Source organism: Vidua macroura, chromosome 24, assembly GCF_024509145.1.
Source record: "Vidua macroura isolate BioBank_ID:100142 chromosome 24, ASM2450914v1, whole genome shotgun sequence".
In the NCBI taxonomy this organism is placed as follows: domain Eukaryota; kingdom Metazoa; phylum Chordata; class Aves; order Passeriformes; family Viduidae; genus Vidua; species Vidua macroura.
The window spans coordinates 6,174,652-6,193,072 of NC_071594.1; the positions used below are offsets into that span (position 1 = coordinate 6,174,652).

Below are 18,421 nucleotides of genomic sequence, written 5' to 3' on the forward strand. Positions count from 1 at the left end.
CACACCAGATCCAGGTGAGATGGCCCTAAAATCCAGCGCTGTCCGGAGAAGGACCCGCCAGGGCCCGGTGCTGCTGGAAGCACCTTCATGCCCAGCCTGGGATAGCGAGGACTGCCTTGGGCACTGCTGGGGACGGTCCCCATCCTCCCCTGCCTGAAGGGAGGCGGGAGCAGAGCAGGGACGGGGGATCAGCACCGTCCGGCCCTGCAGGGTGCCGGCAGGAGCTGCAGCCGCAGGAGGAGGGCTCAGGATGCAGCCCAGGCAGAGCAGCTGCCTGGCGAAGACGGCCGAAATCAAGACACGCCAAGGCAGGGGAATGGCCGCAGGCTTTGCCCTTTGCTTGTCCCCACGGAGCTCTCCCCCTCCTCCCCGGGGCTCTGCCCCCGGCCCCGCAGCTCCCGCGGCTGCTGCCACCCAGCACGGCCACCCCACCCCCTGCCTCGGGTGCGTTTGCCATCCCGAGCTCTTCCCTACGGATCATCTCTCATTTCTTTCCATACCATCACCCTTAGCAGCATCAATGCCATGGGCTTCCCGCACGCTCCTCCTGCTGCTGTCCTGCCCCCTCCGTTGGTTCGTGAATTTTTTGGCCCCAGGGATCCAGTGTTCTCGTGGATGCAGGGGAAGCGCCGTGTGCTGGGCACGGCGGGCGGGAGCCATCCAGCCCCTGCCAGGTACCGGAAAAAAACCACAAAGTCAGAAAAGACCCAACCAACCACCTGTCTCAGCAATGCACCCCGGTTTTTGTACATTGATTGTGTAATTTAAGAAGTATATATATAATATATATATCTCTCGTGATTGTATTTCCGTGGATACAACAACAAAAAGCAGCAAGAGAAAATAACCCAGCTCTGTCAGCGTCCTTGGCTCTGGGGTCTCCTTTGCTGTGCGTCTGTCCCACCCCGGGGGGGTGGCTGAGGTGGTTGTGGACCCCCAGACAGCGACACCCCCACCCCAAGGATTTGGGGTGCAGCAGAATGGGGGGCTCGGATGCATTGCTGGGGGCTGGGGGGACAAGGGGAACAGCCACTGCCTTTGGGGACTCCTGTGCCACTGCCAAAGCCTTGGGACACCCACGGCGGGGCTCGAGGTGATGCAAGTTTTGGGGCCGTTCCAAGCACCAGCCCTGACCCAGCGCTCTCCTGAGCCTGTGAAAGCAGGTTGGTGTCACCTCCTGCCCTCCCCCACGCTGCCAGGGGACCTGTGAGGGGCACACAGGGTCTGGGGCACCACCCCCGCCCGTCCTCACAGTGCCCGGGCACACACAGCAAATCACAAGACAGGCTTTGCTTTTTTTTTTTGCTTTTCTGCTCCCTTTTGCAAAGGTCAAGGCAGTTTTCTTCCTTCCCCTGCTCCTCGCCGCCCTCCATCCCTCCTGCCAGGATGGGAGCAGGGCTCTGGATCTGCTGCTGTGGGAGCAGCACGGAGCAAGAACAGAAAGGAGAGGCAGTAGCTGGCACTGGCAGATTTTTTAAGGAAAAAAAATCAAAAGACCAAGAACCAGGTGTTTTTTCCTTTTAAGCTCCCACAGAACATCCCTGGAAGCCCGGGCCACCTTCGACATTTGAACCTAAACCACAACTCATCACCAGCCAAAACTGAAAAGCAAATAACCAAATAAAAAACCCCTATAATATAAAAGATCAACATTGCCAGGTAACTTTGACTCTGGTGCAATGAGCAGGTGAAGCAATTCCCAGCTCTCTGCCCCAGTCCAGCTTCGGTGGATCACACTCTGGATTTATTGTGCAGAGGGAAATGGCAAAGCTGCCATCTCCATTTCCCCAAACTCCAGAATCAGGCAGTCCAAGTAAAATCCGAATCAAGGGAAGAGCTTTGTGCCGGGGCACAGAACCTGGGGTCTTAGGAGGACTCTGGTGACCCTGTGCACAAGGATGGGGGGACTCAGCTTGGGGGACCCCACTGTGCACAGCCCCACACCCACATTTACAGCTGCTCCCTTTGCAGAACTCCCGTTTGCAGCCCCCAATCCCTGCAAAGGGGAGCAGCTGAGCATTTCCTGGAGTGAGAAGCAAAGGGGGGATGCACCTGAGCCAAGGGGGTGCCCAAGGTCCCATTGGCACAGCTCCCATGGCAGGCAGCACCCTTGGCTGGTGCCGGGATTGGGACAGGACTGGGACAGGAGCCCACCATGAGCAGCAGTGGATGTCCCTGTCCCTGCGGGTGTCCCTGTCCCTGCGGGTGTCCCTGTCCCTGCGGGTGCCATTGTCTCAGCTCATGCCCCAGGCTTTTTCCTCCCTGAACAATGGCTGGGGTGAAGCCACCTACAGCCAGAACCCGGGAGGGAGGAGAGGAGGGGGGACAAGCCCAGCCACCGTGCCCACCCTTCCCGTGGGGGACCAGGGCTCTGCACGGTCCTTGCCCTGCACCAGGGCCTGCTGGAGGTGAGGAGGTCCCTGTGTCCGATGCCAGCAGGTCCTGGCAGGGGAAGCCTCGCACCGCAGCCGAGGTCCTTGCTGCTGGCAGAGGCTCCCTGTGGCTGGGGCAGAGGGAGGCAGCCAAGGTCCCCCGTCCCTCCCGGCGCTCAGCCGGTCCCGCCGCCGCTCACACCGGGTGGACAAACTGGTAGACGAGGCGCTGGGAGATGTCGGGCTTCCGGATGATTCCTTTCTTGTAGTACTGCCGGATGGAGCGGCTCAGCTTGTCGTAGTTCATGGCCGGGCGGTTCTTGCGGATGCCCCACAGCCGGGCCACCTGCGCCGAGTCCTCGATCTTGAAGATGCCTGGCAGGGGAGCGGGCACGGAGGGTTACAGCATCTCCTGCCCCACCTCAGCGCCCCCCCAGCGCCCGCCCCGGGGCCTCTGGAGCATCCCCGCCCACCTTTGTCCTTGTTGAGCCAGCGGATGAAGCGCCCGTAGTTGTGTGGTTTCAGCAGCAGCTCCTTGAGGAACTGCCAGAGGTGGATGGGTTGGCCGGCGCAGGACGAGTCCACCTCGCTGTCGGCCCAGCTGGTGTCACCTCCTGCCACGGGAAGGGACGGGTGAGAGGAGGGAAGGGACAGAGCTCGCTGCTTGCACCATCCCAGGGAGCTGCTCGAGTCCTCACCAGGGAGCCCCGCTCGGTGCCAGAGGGTCTCCGGGGCTCAGCCCGGCTCTGGGTCGGAGGATTTGCTTTCCCCTCCCTGTCTTGGAGCAGGGAGAACAGCTCAGTGCTGTCCTTGCGCAGCCCACAGGGGTGCAGGGGTGTGGGACAGGGCCAGTGAGGGGATCGAGCCATTTCCCCTTCGCTGGATTTTGCAGAGAGCCGCGGGGCTGCTCTGGGCAGAGGGAGTGCAGCCGCACACATCCCACAGCAGCAGCTGCTCCAGTGCTCCGGGTAATTGCAATGGAGCAGGGAGGGACCCCTCAAGTACCCCGGACCTGCCCGAAGCAGGAGTGGGGCCAGCGGAGCTGAGCCCACACGGAACTCACCGCAGTATCTCACATCTCCCGGGGCAGCCTTCTCCTTCATCCAGGCGGCTGGAAGGGAGGAGCGGGGGATCAGGGGGACATCTCCTGCGGCACAGCATCGCCCACCCTCCCCAGCTCCCTGCCGCTCCCTGGCACCCACCAGACTTCCAGATGTCGAGGTGGGCGTGCAGGATGTCGCCGCAGGCGGGCGAGCGCTGGCAGAACTGCTCCTCGGACATGGCACACAGGTCCTTTCCCGACAGCTCCTGGAAGGACTTCCCGATCTGCGGCAGCCGGTACTGGTGCTCCGTCCACAGGATCCACTTCTGCACGTTCCCGGGGCTCCAGTCCATGGGGTCTGGGGGCGAAGGGGGTGAGTGTGGCCAGCCAGGGGCTGTCCCCTCCTCCCGTGTGGAGCAGCTGCTCTCCCCCAGACCCCCACACGCGGCTGCAGCCCCTCAGGAACCATTCCCTCCTCCCATGTGGAGAAACTGCTCTCCCCCAGACCCCCACACACGGCTGCAGCCCCTCAAATGCAGCGTGGCTTTGGCTCCCACACCAGCACATCCGTCCCTGCCGGCACCACGAGAGCCCTGGGGGCACCCACCTGCGGCGATGTTGAGGAGCTTGCAGGCTGTCTCGATGTCCTTCAGCACCTCGCCCACCACCATGCTCTGCACCTGCTCCAGCGAGTGCTCCTCCAGGTGCAGGCTGTCCTGCAGGTCCCCCTCGGGCCCCAGCCCCAGGCCCTGGCTGTCGATGATGGGACATTGCTCCGGCTCCTTCCGCGCCTCCTCCCGCCCGCCCTGGGCGCTGCTGTGGGCCGGTTCCCCGGCGCCCTTGGTGGCCCAGGCTGCGTCCTCCGGGTAGAGCATGTCGAAGTAGTGCAGGCAGAAGGCTGGCAGGGGCTGCTCGGGGGTGCTGGGGGGGCTGGGGCTCTCCGGGCAGCCCCAGCTCCGGGGGTCGGGGTCCCGCGGGGGTGGCAGCAGCGCGGGGTCCGGCCAGGCGAGGCGGCCGGGGGGCAGAGTGGTCAGCCCGGGGCTGGCACTGCCCATCCCTCTGCTCAGCGCCGGCTCCAAACCTGCCCGGGGAGGAGAGAGGAGCAGAGCTCAGCCCGGCACCGCTGCTGCCTTCCCGCCCAGCAGCCAGGCACAAAGGGAGGAACTAAGCCTGTTAGAGGGGAAAAACCCTCCAAAGAGCCCCACTGTGCCCCGCGAGCCTGCGGGTGAGTGCGGGGTCAGCCGTGGCTGCGGGGGCTGTCCCCGGTTTGGGAGGACCAGCAGCAGCAGCCAGCAGGGAGAAGGAGCTCAGGAGATGAGCAGGATCTGACCCCTGGTTAGGGTCTGGGTGTTGAGGGTCTCTCCAGGGGCTGCACCCCAGGCTGGCAGCAGCTCAGTCCCAGGTGGAGCTGAGGCCTCGGTGGGAGGCAGGGGGGGACACTGGGGGGGCTCCCCAGCAGCTGTACAGGACAGCCCTGGGGTGACAATGGATGCTTGAGCTGCAGGGACACGTTTCTGAGCATGGAAAACATCCTCTGCTGCTTCCACCTGAGGCACAACAGCCCCCAGACCCAGATCTCCCGGGAGGGACCGAGCCCAGCACCCGGCCCTTGGTCGCTGTTGCCAACCCCCAGATGAGAACTTTCCTCGTAAGACAGGATAATTGCAATTACCTTCAGTCTCTTGCAAGGAAAACTACCCCAAATCAGCCTGTCCCCATCTGTCTCTGCATGCACAGAGTCCTGGAGGCCATGGAGAAGAGGGTGAACCTGCTGAATTTCCATGGCAACACCAGGGAATGGCTCCATCCGTGGAGAAACCTCCCCAAAAACCATCCTGAGACTTTGGGAAGGGGGAGCCCCTGCCAGGGAGAAGCTGTTGATGGGCATGGCCAGGGCACTGCCCAGCTCCTCCACCTTCAGCATTGCATTTTACAAGAAGAAGAAGAACCGTCCCAAACTGGTGGTTTAAAAGCAGAAAAAGGAGATTTAGCAATGGAGCTGGTGCTAGGAAAGGAGCGTGAAAAGTTTGAAACCTCTCAGGACACCAGGCAGCCCTGAAGGGGAGCAGGGGGCAGTGGCCAGGGAAAGGGGGTGCCCTGCTGCTCCAAACCCCAGCTGGGGGGGGGAAAGGTTTAAAAGAGATGAGAGGAAAAGATCCCACAGGGTTCTCCAGGCAGAGCACAGCCCCCAAGTACCGGGGTGGTCAGTGAAGGAGGGACAATGAGGACCCAGCCCCGTGTCCCCTGCTCAGGGAGGAGTTAATGGGGCTCCCGAGGATTCAGTGCTCCCAGGAATATGGGTTTTGAAGTTCTGCATTGCCTGCACTTGGTGGAAGCTCAACACTTCATCCTTGGAATAGCCTGAAGAGCTCAGAAAAAAAACGTGGAAGAGCCAGGGACACGTAAATAGCACCCATGGCAGCCTCAGCCCGTGGGGGCCTGGGCAGGGTTTGTGGGTTCAGGAGATGGAGCCCAGGTCCCTGAGTGGTTTTGGTGGCACCACAGCAAGGAGGAGGAGGGAGAAGAGGGTACCCAAACCCTCTTCTGGTCTGGGGCTGCCCCCACCATCCAAACAGTTTCCCTGAGAGATGGTGCCTGCTTCCAAACCTCTCCTTGATTTGCTCGGGATTAAAAGAAGAGCTTTAGGAGATCAGCCCTAAATCCAGCCTCACGCTGCTCCCAGCACAAAAGAGAAGTGGTAACAGCTTGTGCAGCTCCTGCTGCTGTACAGTGCCGGCCGTGGGGGCGTCTGGGGAGGGGATGGGTTCCTCATCCCCAACGCCTCTGGGATGTTCTGAGGTCACGGTTCATCCTCACCCATGGCGGAGCAGCGCTATGGAACCATCCTCGGGAACGCCACAGGATGGACGGCCCCAGCTCCATCTTCACCCTCGTCCTGTTCCTCTCCTCCCAGCAGGGACCAGAGGGACCCAGTCCCTCGGGAGGTGTCCCCAAAAGCCTGAGCTGTGCCCCACCAAGGACGCTGTACTCTCAGGGCGGGGGCGGCTGTTTGACTTTCTCCCGCTCTGGCACACGGGCGGCCGGGCTGGGTGGGACCTGTTTGCACTGAGAAGCCACTTCAGGTGGCCTTTTCCCCCTCTTCCCCTACCCCTTTTTGCATTTCCCTGGAAAAGGAGAGCTGGAGGAGCAGCCGCAGGTGCACAGGCCCACACGGCACCCAAAACCCTTCCCGTTCCCTGCCCGAGCTGAGCGAGACTGAGCCGGTCATTGCATCAGCCTTGGCTGCTGCTCCACCGGGAGCTCTGGCTGGGATGGGGTGGTGGGACAGGAATGGGGCTCCTGCCCTTCCCAGGGCACGCAGCCAGCCCGAGCCCGGGGCTGTGGGTGGTGCTGGCTCACGGCTCAGCTCCACAGGCCTGCAGGGACCCAGCCCCACACAGACCCTGCAGCCGAGGGGGGTAACGATGGGGCCAAGGACCCCCGTGCCACCCCGAGCTCTCCTGGCACGAGCAACCCGCCGTGGCTCAGGGTGGAACGCCGGGATCGGCCCTTGAGAGCGAGAGGAAAAAGGGAAAAGAAAAGAAATTCACCCACCCCCCCCCCACCCTCGAACAATGGGCCCGTTAATTAAAATCCAATCAGCGGTGGAACAGGTTGTGCCGGAGCGCTGTGGGACCGGGAGGTTGGCCCCCCTGAGGGAGGGGTGCTGCCCACAGCGCCCGGGATGAATCCCAAGCCCCCGGGCACTTCCGAAAGCCCTTCCCAGGCAGCGGGGCTGAGGGACCAGGGCCAGGCTCCAGGGTCACCTCCAGCCCCAGGCTGGGGACAGGCATGTGCTGTGCTGTGCTGTGCTGTGCTGTGCTGTCCCAGGAGGAACTGGGGATGTGCGGGACCCAGAGCTGTCCCACACTGCCCGGAGCGGGATAAAGCAGGAAAAGAGGCCTGGGGTCCCTGCAAAGCCAGGGCTGCAGCAGGAGCTCAGGTGGGTGCTCAGAAGCTGCTGACAATTTGAGATCCTGCCAGCATGTCCCGTGCACCCGGCGAGCCCCAGAGTGACAGCTGTGCCACGTCCTGCTGCCAAACCCTGTGCCACGCACCCTTCTTATCTCTGGGTGGAGGAAGGAGGATTGGCCAAAACCTCCCCGCAGCCAGGGCAGGGACTGGGGACGGCGCTGGAGGGCTGGGGAGGTGACAGAGCAGGGGGCTGGGAAGGTGACAGCCCGGGGGGCTGGTTCTGGTACCTGCATGGTGACAGGGTTGGGGCCAGGGCAAGCTCTGGGCTCGCTCTGATGTACCTGCGGGGGGATGCAGCCCGTTCTGGGGGGCCTGGCCCCTCGGCTCCCCACCAGCCTCCTCCAACACCACCGAGGTGCCCTGGCTCCTCCTGCCATTACCTGCATGGCTGCTGGCACGGCGGCCAGGTGTCCCCAGGGTCCCCACGCCCTGGGTCAGGCTGCCCTCTCCATCAGCACAGGGAGGCAAACAGCAGTGCCAGGGGACAGGCACCACCCGCCAGTGACCCGAGCAAAGCCTGGTGCTCGCTGTCCCCCCGGTGAGCAGCAGAGCTTGGTGTTCCCCATTTGGGGCCAGGGAGCCCCTATTTATAGCAGCACCTTCCCCCCCGTGCTCCCAGCCCCAGAGAACACCGGTATTGTGGGGATTTGGCACCCTCACGGTGTTTGTGTTTCACTAACCGAGCAGAACCACGAAAACCAAACCCGCAGCCAAAGCGACTTCAGGGCTGACAAAAAAAAAAAAAAAAAAAAACACCCAGCAGGAAAGCACCTGGGACAGTGCAGGTCTGGAAAAGGGGTTCAGCTTCACAGAGGCACCCCGGAGCTGGCAACTCCTCAACAGCCACCCAGGACACTCCAAAAAGGGTCCCAGCTGCTGGTTTGTCACACGGTGCCCCAAAGCTCCTTGTCCCCTGCCTGGCACAGGGGCTGGTGGGACCCTGGGTGTCCCAGCTGTCACCAGGTGGGCTCAGGAGGAGCTGGCCCCAGAAGTCCCGGCTCCATCCCACCCTCCTTGCCTGAGCAGGAGGAGGTTGCAAAGACACAAGAATAGCAAATCCCGTTTCATTTTGGGTGACACCATGCAGAGAAATGCCAGGAACCTCGCACCGAGGGACAGCCTGTCCCTGCTCAGCCCTAACGGCGCCTGAAGGTGCGAGGAGCTGTGGGGTGGCATTCTGACACGGGACAGCACCGTGCCCACCCCAGACTGGTGCCAAGAGCCCTGCAGGGAGGGAGGGTGGGCTGGGTGGGTGCTGGGGGAGCACAGGGGGTCGCGGCAGCGCGGGCGCCTTACCTCGAGGGTGTGCGAGCTCAGAATCCACATGGATGCCAGCGCGGGGTGGGAAGAGCCGTCCCTGCGGCACTGGGCGAGGTGTCTGCGGGGGACATGGCCCCGGGTGAGGTGTCCCAGCCCCGGCGGGGAGCGCGGCCGGCAGCACCGCGCCCGGCTCAGCGCCGGCCCCGCGGCGGCAGCACGGCCGGTCCGGGCCGCATCGGCCCGCGGTGGGCACCGGCGGGGAGGGGACAGCGATGAGAGCGGGGCACCCCGCGTGGCTCCGGGGGCAGCAGAGGGACGAGGCCAGCGGCGGCTGTGCGAGGGGGACGCCGGCAGTGAGTGTCAGGGCTCAGCCAGAGCCTCCTTTGCCCATTATATCTGATTCCTTCCTTATTTACCTGAACAAACAAGCAGCGCTTACCTCAGCCGAGGTGTTTGAACAGCCCGGGCCGGGTTAACCCTTGGCAGGTGCGTCCAGGGCGGGCTCGGACCAGAACGGGCCTTGGGAGGGGAGTGGGGCAAACCCTGGCACCGTTAACCCCTTCCCACCCTCACATGGGATCAGACAGAGACAGGGACAGGGACGGACAGACACCTGGCTCCTGCTGGAGTCAGAGCTGCAGCGCAGGGAGCTGTCAGATGTGTGAGCGTCCATGGCATGACATCACTCCTGGAGCAGGCTGGGCCACGCTGGGGCCAGGAGCATCCCCGAGGGCTGCCCCGGGAGCATCCCTGACCCGAGCCCCTGAACCACCCCCTGCCCAAGTGCTGCAGCCAGCGACGGAGCCTGTGAGTGAGGGTGCACAGAGACACTGGGGGCGAAAGGAGCCCCTGACAGCACCCAAACCCTCCCAGCTCAGGGGCACAGCTCTGTCCCCTGCCCGGGGGTCTGTGGCTGCGGGATGGGCCACGGGGGCACAGCCAGAACGTGCCGCACTCCAGGCCCAGGTTGTCTCCACCGGCACGAGCAGGAAAAAGCGGTTCTGAGCGAGACAGACACCGAGCTGGTATTTATTGTCTTTTTTTTTTTTAGCACATGAAGCAGGCAGGGCAGTTCAGGCAGTTCTCCTGCGCACGTAGCGCTGCCAAAACCAAACTCCCCCGTGCCCTAAAAACCCACGTCAGACCAAACCCCGCCACAAACACCCACGGGCTGGCCCCACGTCACCACGGCCCAGCAGGCACGTGGCTGTCCCCAGCACACATACCGGTGACAGAGCTGGCATCCCTCGCTGCCCTGGCCCGGGGCAGGCACAGCCGATAAGGCATCCATCGGAAATGTTTGCCCCGAGGAAATGAAAACCCTGCAGGAAGGAGACCCCGGTGTGAGCACTGCGAAAGGGCTTCGCTGCTATCGGCAGCGCCAGGAGTTTCTGCCTCCCTTTGAAACGCCTCAATGTTATCTTATCGTGGGGAAAGCTCCCCCTGGATCAGGGCTCCCGTGTCCCAGGGGAGTTCTTTTCCCCTGTTTTGGTAAACACGACTGGGCCTGGGACACGTGGAAGTGGCTGTGGGGGGACCTCGGGACAAGCAGCTGTTTTGGGAAGCCACCAGCCCCTTCCTGGGCTTTGCCACGGGTTGGGCATGTTTGACTGGGATGTGGCACAGCCAGGAGGGGGGTCCAGGCCCCCCAGTGCCCTCCCAGAGCTCCTGGCAGGCACAGCTGAGCTCCCCAGCCCACTCAGAGCATCCACTGCTTTGGACAAGGCCCCACGGGCACCCAAAGCTGCTCCCGTGTCACAGCTCAGGATCCCCCGAGGGCACCCAGAGCAGGAACATCCCAGCACAGCCCTGCAAGCACAGAAACACGAGTGTCTCGGCTGTGGGAACTGCAGATGCAGAGTGGAGTCACGTGTAAACTCGACACCAGCCATGCTGGGAAAGCACCGTGGCCATCCCGCCCTTCCTGTGGCCACTCCTGCCCCACAGCCGGGCTGTGCCTTGGGGGATGTCTGGTGAGCCCTGGGGGATGTCTGGTGAGCAGGGTTTGGTTTGCACAGGCTGGGCATGCTGGATCTGCCGTGACACCACCGCCAGGTCACCTGTGTTTATTTGGCTTCTTTACAACTTTTCACCAGAACAAACACCAGGCCAGAGCACCAGGATTCAGAAGCAAAGCAGAAGAGAGCACAACTGGGGACACTGGACAGTGTCAGATGTCACCAAGCAGTGAGGAGTTCCCAGTCCCAGATCCAGAGCATCCCAGACCCGGGTCATCCTGGGCTGTCTGGGACCTGTTGCCAAACTCACACCTCAGTCTGAAAGAGCTTTACCTACTTCTCTTATCGGTTGCAGTGGGATCTCGATAACAGAAAGAGATTAAAGGGAAAAACATTTGCTTTCCTGGGCTCAGAGAGAGCTGGGCAGTGCAGCACAGCGCTGCAAAACTGGGTGAAAGGCCCCAAAATGAGACCTCTGCTTCCCTCCCAGAGGGCTCGGGGGCAGGAGCCACCCAGTGTCACCAGTTTCTACGGGCTCCAGCTGTGCCGGGCTCCGGCCGTGCCGGGCTCTCCCCGACACCTTTCGCAATCGCGGCTCGGCGCAGCTCTGCTTGCACATGCAAACCAGGAAAAGGAGAGATTGCAACACCCGAGGAACAATAAAAGAGGGAAATGAAGTCTGGCTTTTCTGCCCTGGGTGCGCAGTTTTGGGTACTTTTTCCTTGTCCTCCCTGTCAACCCATCAGCTCCGATTCCGGTGTCTTTTGCCACTGCTGAAACTTCAGTGCTTGGGAACGCGGCCGGAGGGGAGAGACGGAGAAACGACTCATGAATCAGCCTGGAGGAATCTCTGCCCACCTGCCTGTAGCTAATCTCTGGCTGCATCACAAGAATAATAGATAAGCAGCCATGTCACATATAATAAAACTATTGAAGGGCCTTGATGTCACTGTACAAACCACAGAGAGCATGGAGCCCGACCTGGCCCCACACGCAGCTGCTCTTCCTGGTCCCCTGCAGTGGTGGGGATTCCTCTGCTCCAGCTCCTGCACAACTTTTGGGACAGTGGTGACCCCTGAGTAGAGCTAGAGTCCCTCTGAGAGGCCGCATGCTGCACCCCACGTCTGTGCCACAGGGCAGCGATGGGGCAGGATGAATCCCCACTCCCAGGCTGCAGGGAGTGTGCTCTGAGGCTTTTTTGCAGCCCAAGGAAACTAGAAATGGTTGAAATGGTTGAAGTACCTTTAATGCATTCTCCCCACGCTTTGGAGGGGTCCTGGGAGGGGAGAAGGTCTCTTCAGCAGAGCCCAAAATTACCCAGAGGGTCAGGAAGCACAAGTGCAGGAAGGCACAGGTGTGCACGGAGGGGACGGTGCTTTTGATGGTGCAATGCCCCTGTGCAGATTTACCTGCGAGAGCGTCCAGAGCTCCCGAACTGAGAGCCCAGACCACCGGCATCCCCTCTGACTCCTCCTTATCCCAGCCAGACCTACCCACTTTCCGGGCAGCCCCAGGGCGAGCGGGGCCGCTCCTCTTTATTCTCTTTATTGCCCCCCCGGCTGCCCCATCTCCCAGCTGCTGCCATAATCGCTGTTTACGGGGCCGCGTGTGTGCTCGGGGCAAACAGCCGCGTTATTGCCGCGGCACCCGCCCCACAGAGGAGCCGGGGCTGCCGGCCCTGCCCCGCCACTCGGTCCCCACTCGGAGCCCGCTCCAGCCCCTGGTCGCTGCTCCCACACTCCATCCCCACTGCATCAGGTGGCTCCCGGTTGTCCCCGTGCCGCTGCGAGGGGACCGTGGTGTCACCTGCATTCCGGGGCAGCCCTGGAGCCTGCAAAGTTGGCTCCATCCGGCAGCACAGGGCTGGGTGTCTGCTCCACGCTGATGGCACCGGGGGTCCAGGAGCCATCCCTTTGCTGAGCACAGAGACCTTGGTGGCCACCTGGCACCTTCCAAAGTTTGCTTTGCACCTGTGGTGGCAGGAGGTGACGTGGTCTGTCTCTGGGCTGCCACAGCCCTGCTTCTGCGGCCTGGCCGTGCCCGGGAGGGCAGCTCGGGGAGGCAGATGAAGACACCGGCGTGAGCCCAGCCCCTGGAGCACCGGCTCCCCACCATTCCCACCCCGGCTCCCCCCCCCAGCACCCCCAGGTTCGATGCCACCCCGGGTGACGCAGGGGAACTCGTGGGACACGCAGCCAGGCAGGGAGCAGCGGATCCACCGCCGTGTTTGCTGTTCCCTTCCCAAAGCCCTCCTCTTTTCTTCCTCCGGTGGCGTTAAACTCCAGCTTTTGTCTCTTGGGATTAAAAGCCTGGAAATGGTTGCGGGTCGCCTGGCGGTGCCAGGAAGAGAGGGCTCAGAGCAGCGTGGGCACACCCCGCTCGCCGCCGGGTGAGGAAAGGTCACGGCTCCCCCACACCTCCACCGGAGATTTGGGGTGCAGAGGAGGGGAAGGATCCCGGCCTGGGCTCTCCATGCAGCTGCTGCATCAGCACACGAACCCTAAATCCCATCCAGCACGAGTGAACCCCCCAAAATAACCCACGCAGGCACCGTACTTGTTTGGTCACTGTCACCTGCTCGTGCCACCGGCACACGGGGCAGCGGGGCAGGGGCTCAGCACCCCCTGCCCGCGCCGGGGCCGCTCGGCAGCAGCAGTTCCCAGGCACACACGGGCAGCCAGGTGAGACGGGCCGGGCCCGGTGCCAGCAGACGGGATGTTGTCTTTTCACACAGCCCCGGTGCGGGGCCGAGCGGCAGCGGAACCCTCCGCGGCTTTGGTTCCCACACTGGGTGCCATTGAGAAATGCAAATTCATTCTTCTGCTGCCGGTTCTCCCCACATGCAAAACGATCCTCGGGCATAACGGCCCCACAGAGCGACGGCCCGGAGAGCGTGGGAGCCGCTGGGCAGGGAAACACCCCGGGTGGGACAGGGTGGCACGGGCAGCTCTGGGGTTAGGGCAGCACACGGTGCCCCCGGAGCGAGGAACGTTCTGGTGGTGATTTCCCCTTGGGTTCTGCATTGTCCATCGCAGGAGAACTGCAGAAGGTTCTGCCCCAGAGGACAAACCCCTAAAAGTAACCCCAAGCCCCACAGCATGGCTGGGCTCAGCTCAAAGAGCTGGAGGGGCTGCGTGGTGAGGGGGGCTCAGCAGGGACCAGTCGCCCCTCTCCCATCACTCCGGAGCCGGGTTTGCAGGGCCAGGCGAGCAGGGGGAGGAGGGCTCCCCTGTGCACAGAGGGCAGGGACCCCACATCCCCTATGGGGCCGTGGGTCTGGGGTGCAGGACGGGGCCGGGGACACGGAGCTGCCCGCAGAGCGAGCCGTGACTCAGCGGTGACTCACCGAGCCCCGGAGGAAACGCTCCCGTGAGCATCGCCCGGCTCCGGCACCTCGTCCTGGGGGCTCAGCAAGGAGCCAGGACCCCATGACCAGGGGAGTCGTGTAGGGAAAACGGGGTGTGGGAGGTGGGGCAGGACCCCAAACGAGGTCCCGTGTCCTATCTTCCCCCACTGTGCAGTCACTGGGTTGGCCACAGAGCCTGGAGGAATTTTCCTTGGCAAACTCCTGGGGGCAGCTCCTGGGTATCCCCAGCCCTGTCAGCCTTCCTGACACCAACACCGCAGCTCCCAGAGCCAGGTCTGGGGAGGAGGGAGCTGTGACGGGCACCAGGAGCTGGGCAGGGGAGCCCCAGCACCTGTCAAAGCCTTGCTGGACACAGGCAGCATTCCTTGTGGCATCCCTGGTTTCACAGGGCAGGATATGAAAGCAGAAAGTGATTAATGCTCTGTGAGGGAGCAGAGACAGAGCTCTGGCCCTGGTGTGGGACGTGACCCGAAATGGCTCCATGTTTCCCTCAAAGGGCTGTTCTGGCCCCAAGCCCAGCTCTCCCAATCCCAACTTCTCATCCCAGTGCTGGCTCGGGCACCAGCAGAGCAAGGACATCACTTCTCTCCTCAGCAGTGGATTTTGAGCGCAGCAAAATGTTTGTTCTGTCAACACGTGCCTAATCCCCAACCAAAAGCCGATGAAAACGCCATGGGGGGGAAGGATGGGAATGAGCTGCCCTTTGAGACAAAGCCCCGGTGGTGACAGCCACAGCCCCAGTGGGGGAACTGGGATCCTCCCCTGGCTCTCCAGTCCTGGGGTACCCTGTACCAGGCAGGGCAGGGGAAACGCTCTCCATGGGGCAGGGATGGTCCCAGCTGCAGCTGCAGCTCTGCCACAAACCCGAGCAGGATCCTGAGCTCCACGGAGGAAGTGCAGAAAATATCCTTGCTCTGCAGGCATTGCCCGGCCTCAGTGACCAGTCCTGGCTCCTTTCCCCCTCAAAATGTAGCCAGCAGTGTCCCCACACCAGCCCAGGCGTGTCTCTGTCCCTGCTGACCCAGCACCTGCTGTGACACCATCAACAGGCTCACCAGCGTCACAAATGGGCTCACCTGAGGATTAGCGTTTCCAGATGACCCATAAAACCCTTTTCCTTGTGGGATGAAACAACACTTTGTCCTGCAAGGCTCGTTTCCAGCCTGGCTGGGGCTGGGCTGAGCAAGCAGAGCCCACCTCAGGTGGTCCCAGCAGGGACCCACTCCCAGCACCCAGAGGCATCAGCCCTGCACCCTTCACCCACAAGAAAAAAAAAAAAAAGGGAAAAAACAGGGTACATTTAGCAGTTTCCATTTGTTTGCTCTTTAAATAATTGTTTCCTTATCACTATTGATTTAGATCCCTTTAAAATTCTGACAAACCTGCTTCTCAGGCACCCTCAGCTGCTTCCTCCCAGCCTGCTCCCCATGGGCAAGGCAGAGCAGCCAGGCTCATCCTAAGGAGAGTTCCCTGCTTGGGGAGGCACCTGCAGGGCAGCGAGCCCCCACTCACCCCTCCTTCCCAAGATGGACAAACCAAAGCTGTAGTTTGGGGATTTCTCCTCTCCCCATCCCACTGCGGAGCAGACACAGGGACTTTGGGGCTGCTGCCAGGCCCTGCCAGGCTCGGGGGGCTCGGAGGGGACACCCCCAAGGGCACAGTGGCCATGATTGCCCAACCCCCTGGGTGCAGAATCCAGCCCTGGCCATGAGCAGCCCCAGTTAGGGCAGCACAGTGACTGCTGCAGTGGAGGCAGGACAGGACGGGTTTAAGTGTCCCTCAAGCACAGCCAGGATGTCCCTGAGGCCTCGCTGGGGACAGGGACCCTCTCTGCTGCCCAGTGCAGCAGTGTCAGTCCTCAGGTGCCTCTCACTGTCACCTACCAGAGGGTTCATGGCCCTGCTGGGCTCACAGGGGTTCGAGGGGCTCTTCCCAGGGTCCCCCCAATGCCACCCGGGGTCTGGGGCTGCAGTGCCACAGGCTGGCGTCACAGCCCAGCCTGCAGCTGTCAATGAATTGAGGAAACACGGCCACAGCAAACAGCGAGGAGGGAAAATGCTGCTGATTAGATAAGGAGTGTGAGCTCTTGCAGTGCTTCCCCCTGGATGCCGATGCTGCACGGATCTGCCGAGCCCAGCTGCTGCACACCAGAGGTGCAGAGAGACCCAGGAGAGGCTGAAAGCTCCGTCCTGTGGGATGGCTTTCCTAGAAAAGGGCCTGGAAAAAGGGTCTTACCCCAGCTCCAAGGTTTGGGGGTCCCTCTCTCCCTCCCACAGGGCTGTGCACCACCCTGGGGCCACAGCAGAGCAGCCAGACCCCCTTTTGTCCCCAGCACATGTCACCCTTCAAAATGGGACACCTGGGGCCTCCAGGTGTGCAGACCCTTCCTCATTCCCAACCCAGAGGGGTGTGCCCATGCTGTCCCTGCCCAGCAGCTCCTGCCTGGCTCTGCAGCACTGCCCCAGTCCCACAGTGCTGGTGACAGGCCGAGTGACATGTGCCACCCCACTGCCCAGCCAAGCCCGGCCAAGACAGCAGCAGCTCTGGGAGGGGGACATGGCTCTTTCCCGCCCAGCCACTGTCACCAGCAGGACTCGAAGCCTGGAAAAGCCACATCCAGCAGCTCCAAAGGGTTTTGTGGACGAGGAACAACCTCAGCTCCCTCTGCTGGCACCTGCCCCAGGCTGGGCCTGTGGCCAGCAAACCCTGTTTGAACACCTCGGCTGGGAGCCCCCAGGTCCAGGTCACCCCCAGCCCAGCCCCTGTTCCCAACACCGTCCCCTGGCAGCACACGGAGATTCCCACGGTATCCCCACCCCTGAGCACGGCTGACCCAGCTCACAGGACTCTGCACCCCTCACCCTCAGTGTCAAGTGGTGAAAAACAAACATTTCTCCCTCTGCTTTAAGTTTCTGTGAAGGCGTCGCTCCTGCAGGGAAGAGATAACCAAAATATGGGAATACAATGAGCGAAGAGGCAGCTCTGGAGCCAGCCCAGCTGCAGCTGCTCTGCAGAGCCGAGCCCACAGCCTTGCATGGGGCAAACAGGGCTGGTCCGTGCCCAGGCGTGCCATCTGCCTCCCTGCTGGGCCCTGCTGCGAGCTTTTACTACTCGGCTGTTTTATCAATGGGGTAGGAAATGTTTGAGATTAGATTTCCTTAATTAATTCCTGTGTAACTAGGAATTTTCCAACGAACACACAGGCGGAGAGAGCAGGTTGTGGAGAGCTTCCAGAAAGATCCCAGTGATCCTGCTCCTCCCCCATGGACCCCTGGCAGCATCCCACCACTGGCCTGGCCTCATTTCCCCCTTGGCCCATTAACATTCCCCTGTGCCTCCCAAGGGATCTGCAGAGATGCACGAGCAGAGCGCTGCACACCACGAGCTGCTGCTGCTGCAGAATGCAGCAGGTAGAGGAGGAAAAATAAACAAAAATCACAAAACCCTCTCTGCCACCGTTCCAGGTGCTGCTCCTGGATGGGCAGGTGCCCACTGGAGCCCTTGAGGTCACGCCTGCAGATATGAGGACGTGTGGTGGTGTTGGGGAGGTTTTGGAGCAGATCTTGCTCTTCCCTCCAGCCTGAGGGGCATGAGTACCCAACAAGGCACAGGGCATGGGCCCGAGCAGTCCTGGGTGCTGAGCACATCCTCATCCCTATAATCCATCACAAAAATCTGGGAACACCCTCCCTCCCACTGCCATTGCTTTGGGAACCAAAAAAACCTGCATAAAACCAGAATTAATTTTGCAACTTTTAATGGACGACGATCTGGTTCCCCTAAAAAAAAAAATAAACAAGCAGCAAAAGCAGCACCCAAGGAGCTCCCATGTGCCTGTGGCTGCCTTTTGCCTTGGCCTCCTGCCCGCCCAGCTCCGCTCCCGGGATCGCGGGATGACCTCCACCACGGCAATCCCGCCGGGTATTTGCCTGCTCAGGAGATACCATTAAAGGTGTGATGGGATTATCCTGTGCTGGCAACCTCTGACAGGTTGCAACCCTAAAGACAAACAGATTCTTTCGAGCAAATAAGGAGTAAATGCAAAGCTGGGCAGTGAGCAGGGCGGGCAATGCTCCCCTGCCCAAACACAGCAGCCTTGGGACACCCACGAGCACCCCGAGCTCGAGGGGCGCGTTCCACTTGGGGTACAAAACAAACACCCCCAGGCACAGGTAGCAGGATGTCTGTTCCCAGTCAGGCTTTCAGTCAAGCTTAACCGGCACATGAAAGCTCCAGGCATTTATTCAAATGATAAAAGCAAAGCCAGCACACACACAGTGAGGTTTCTCGTGGGGATTAGTAACAAACTCCCAGGTAAGCAAAGGAACGGCCTCAGCTGAGCTGCTCCGTGGTGCAATTTATCCAAATAATGCTTGGGCTGGGTGTCCTGAGCAGCAAGGCCTCACCTGGGAACTCAGATCCACCTTGGACAACTGTGCAGGTGAGA

General features: G+C 61.7%; 1 protein-coding gene across 1 annotated transcript; it reads right to left on the bottom strand.

The window, feature by feature from the left end:
• Positions 1-785: 785 nt before the first annotated feature.
• SPDEF (SAM pointed domain containing ETS transcription factor) lies at positions 786-8,994 on the bottom strand. The gene is made up of 6 exons (XM_053998463.1): positions 8,686-8,994; positions 4,022-4,495; positions 3,575-3,772; positions 3,436-3,483; positions 2,846-2,986; positions 786-2,747 (listed from the first exon to the last, which is right to left on the bottom strand). The coding sequence occupies exons 2-6, from the start codon at positions 4,467-4,469 to the stop codon at positions 2,569-2,571; spliced, it is 1,014 nt and encodes a 337-aa protein (XP_053854438.1). The 5' UTR covers positions 4,470-4,495; positions 8,686-8,994; the 3' UTR covers positions 786-2,568.
• Between the last annotated feature and the right edge of the window lie 9,427 nt (positions 8,995-18,421).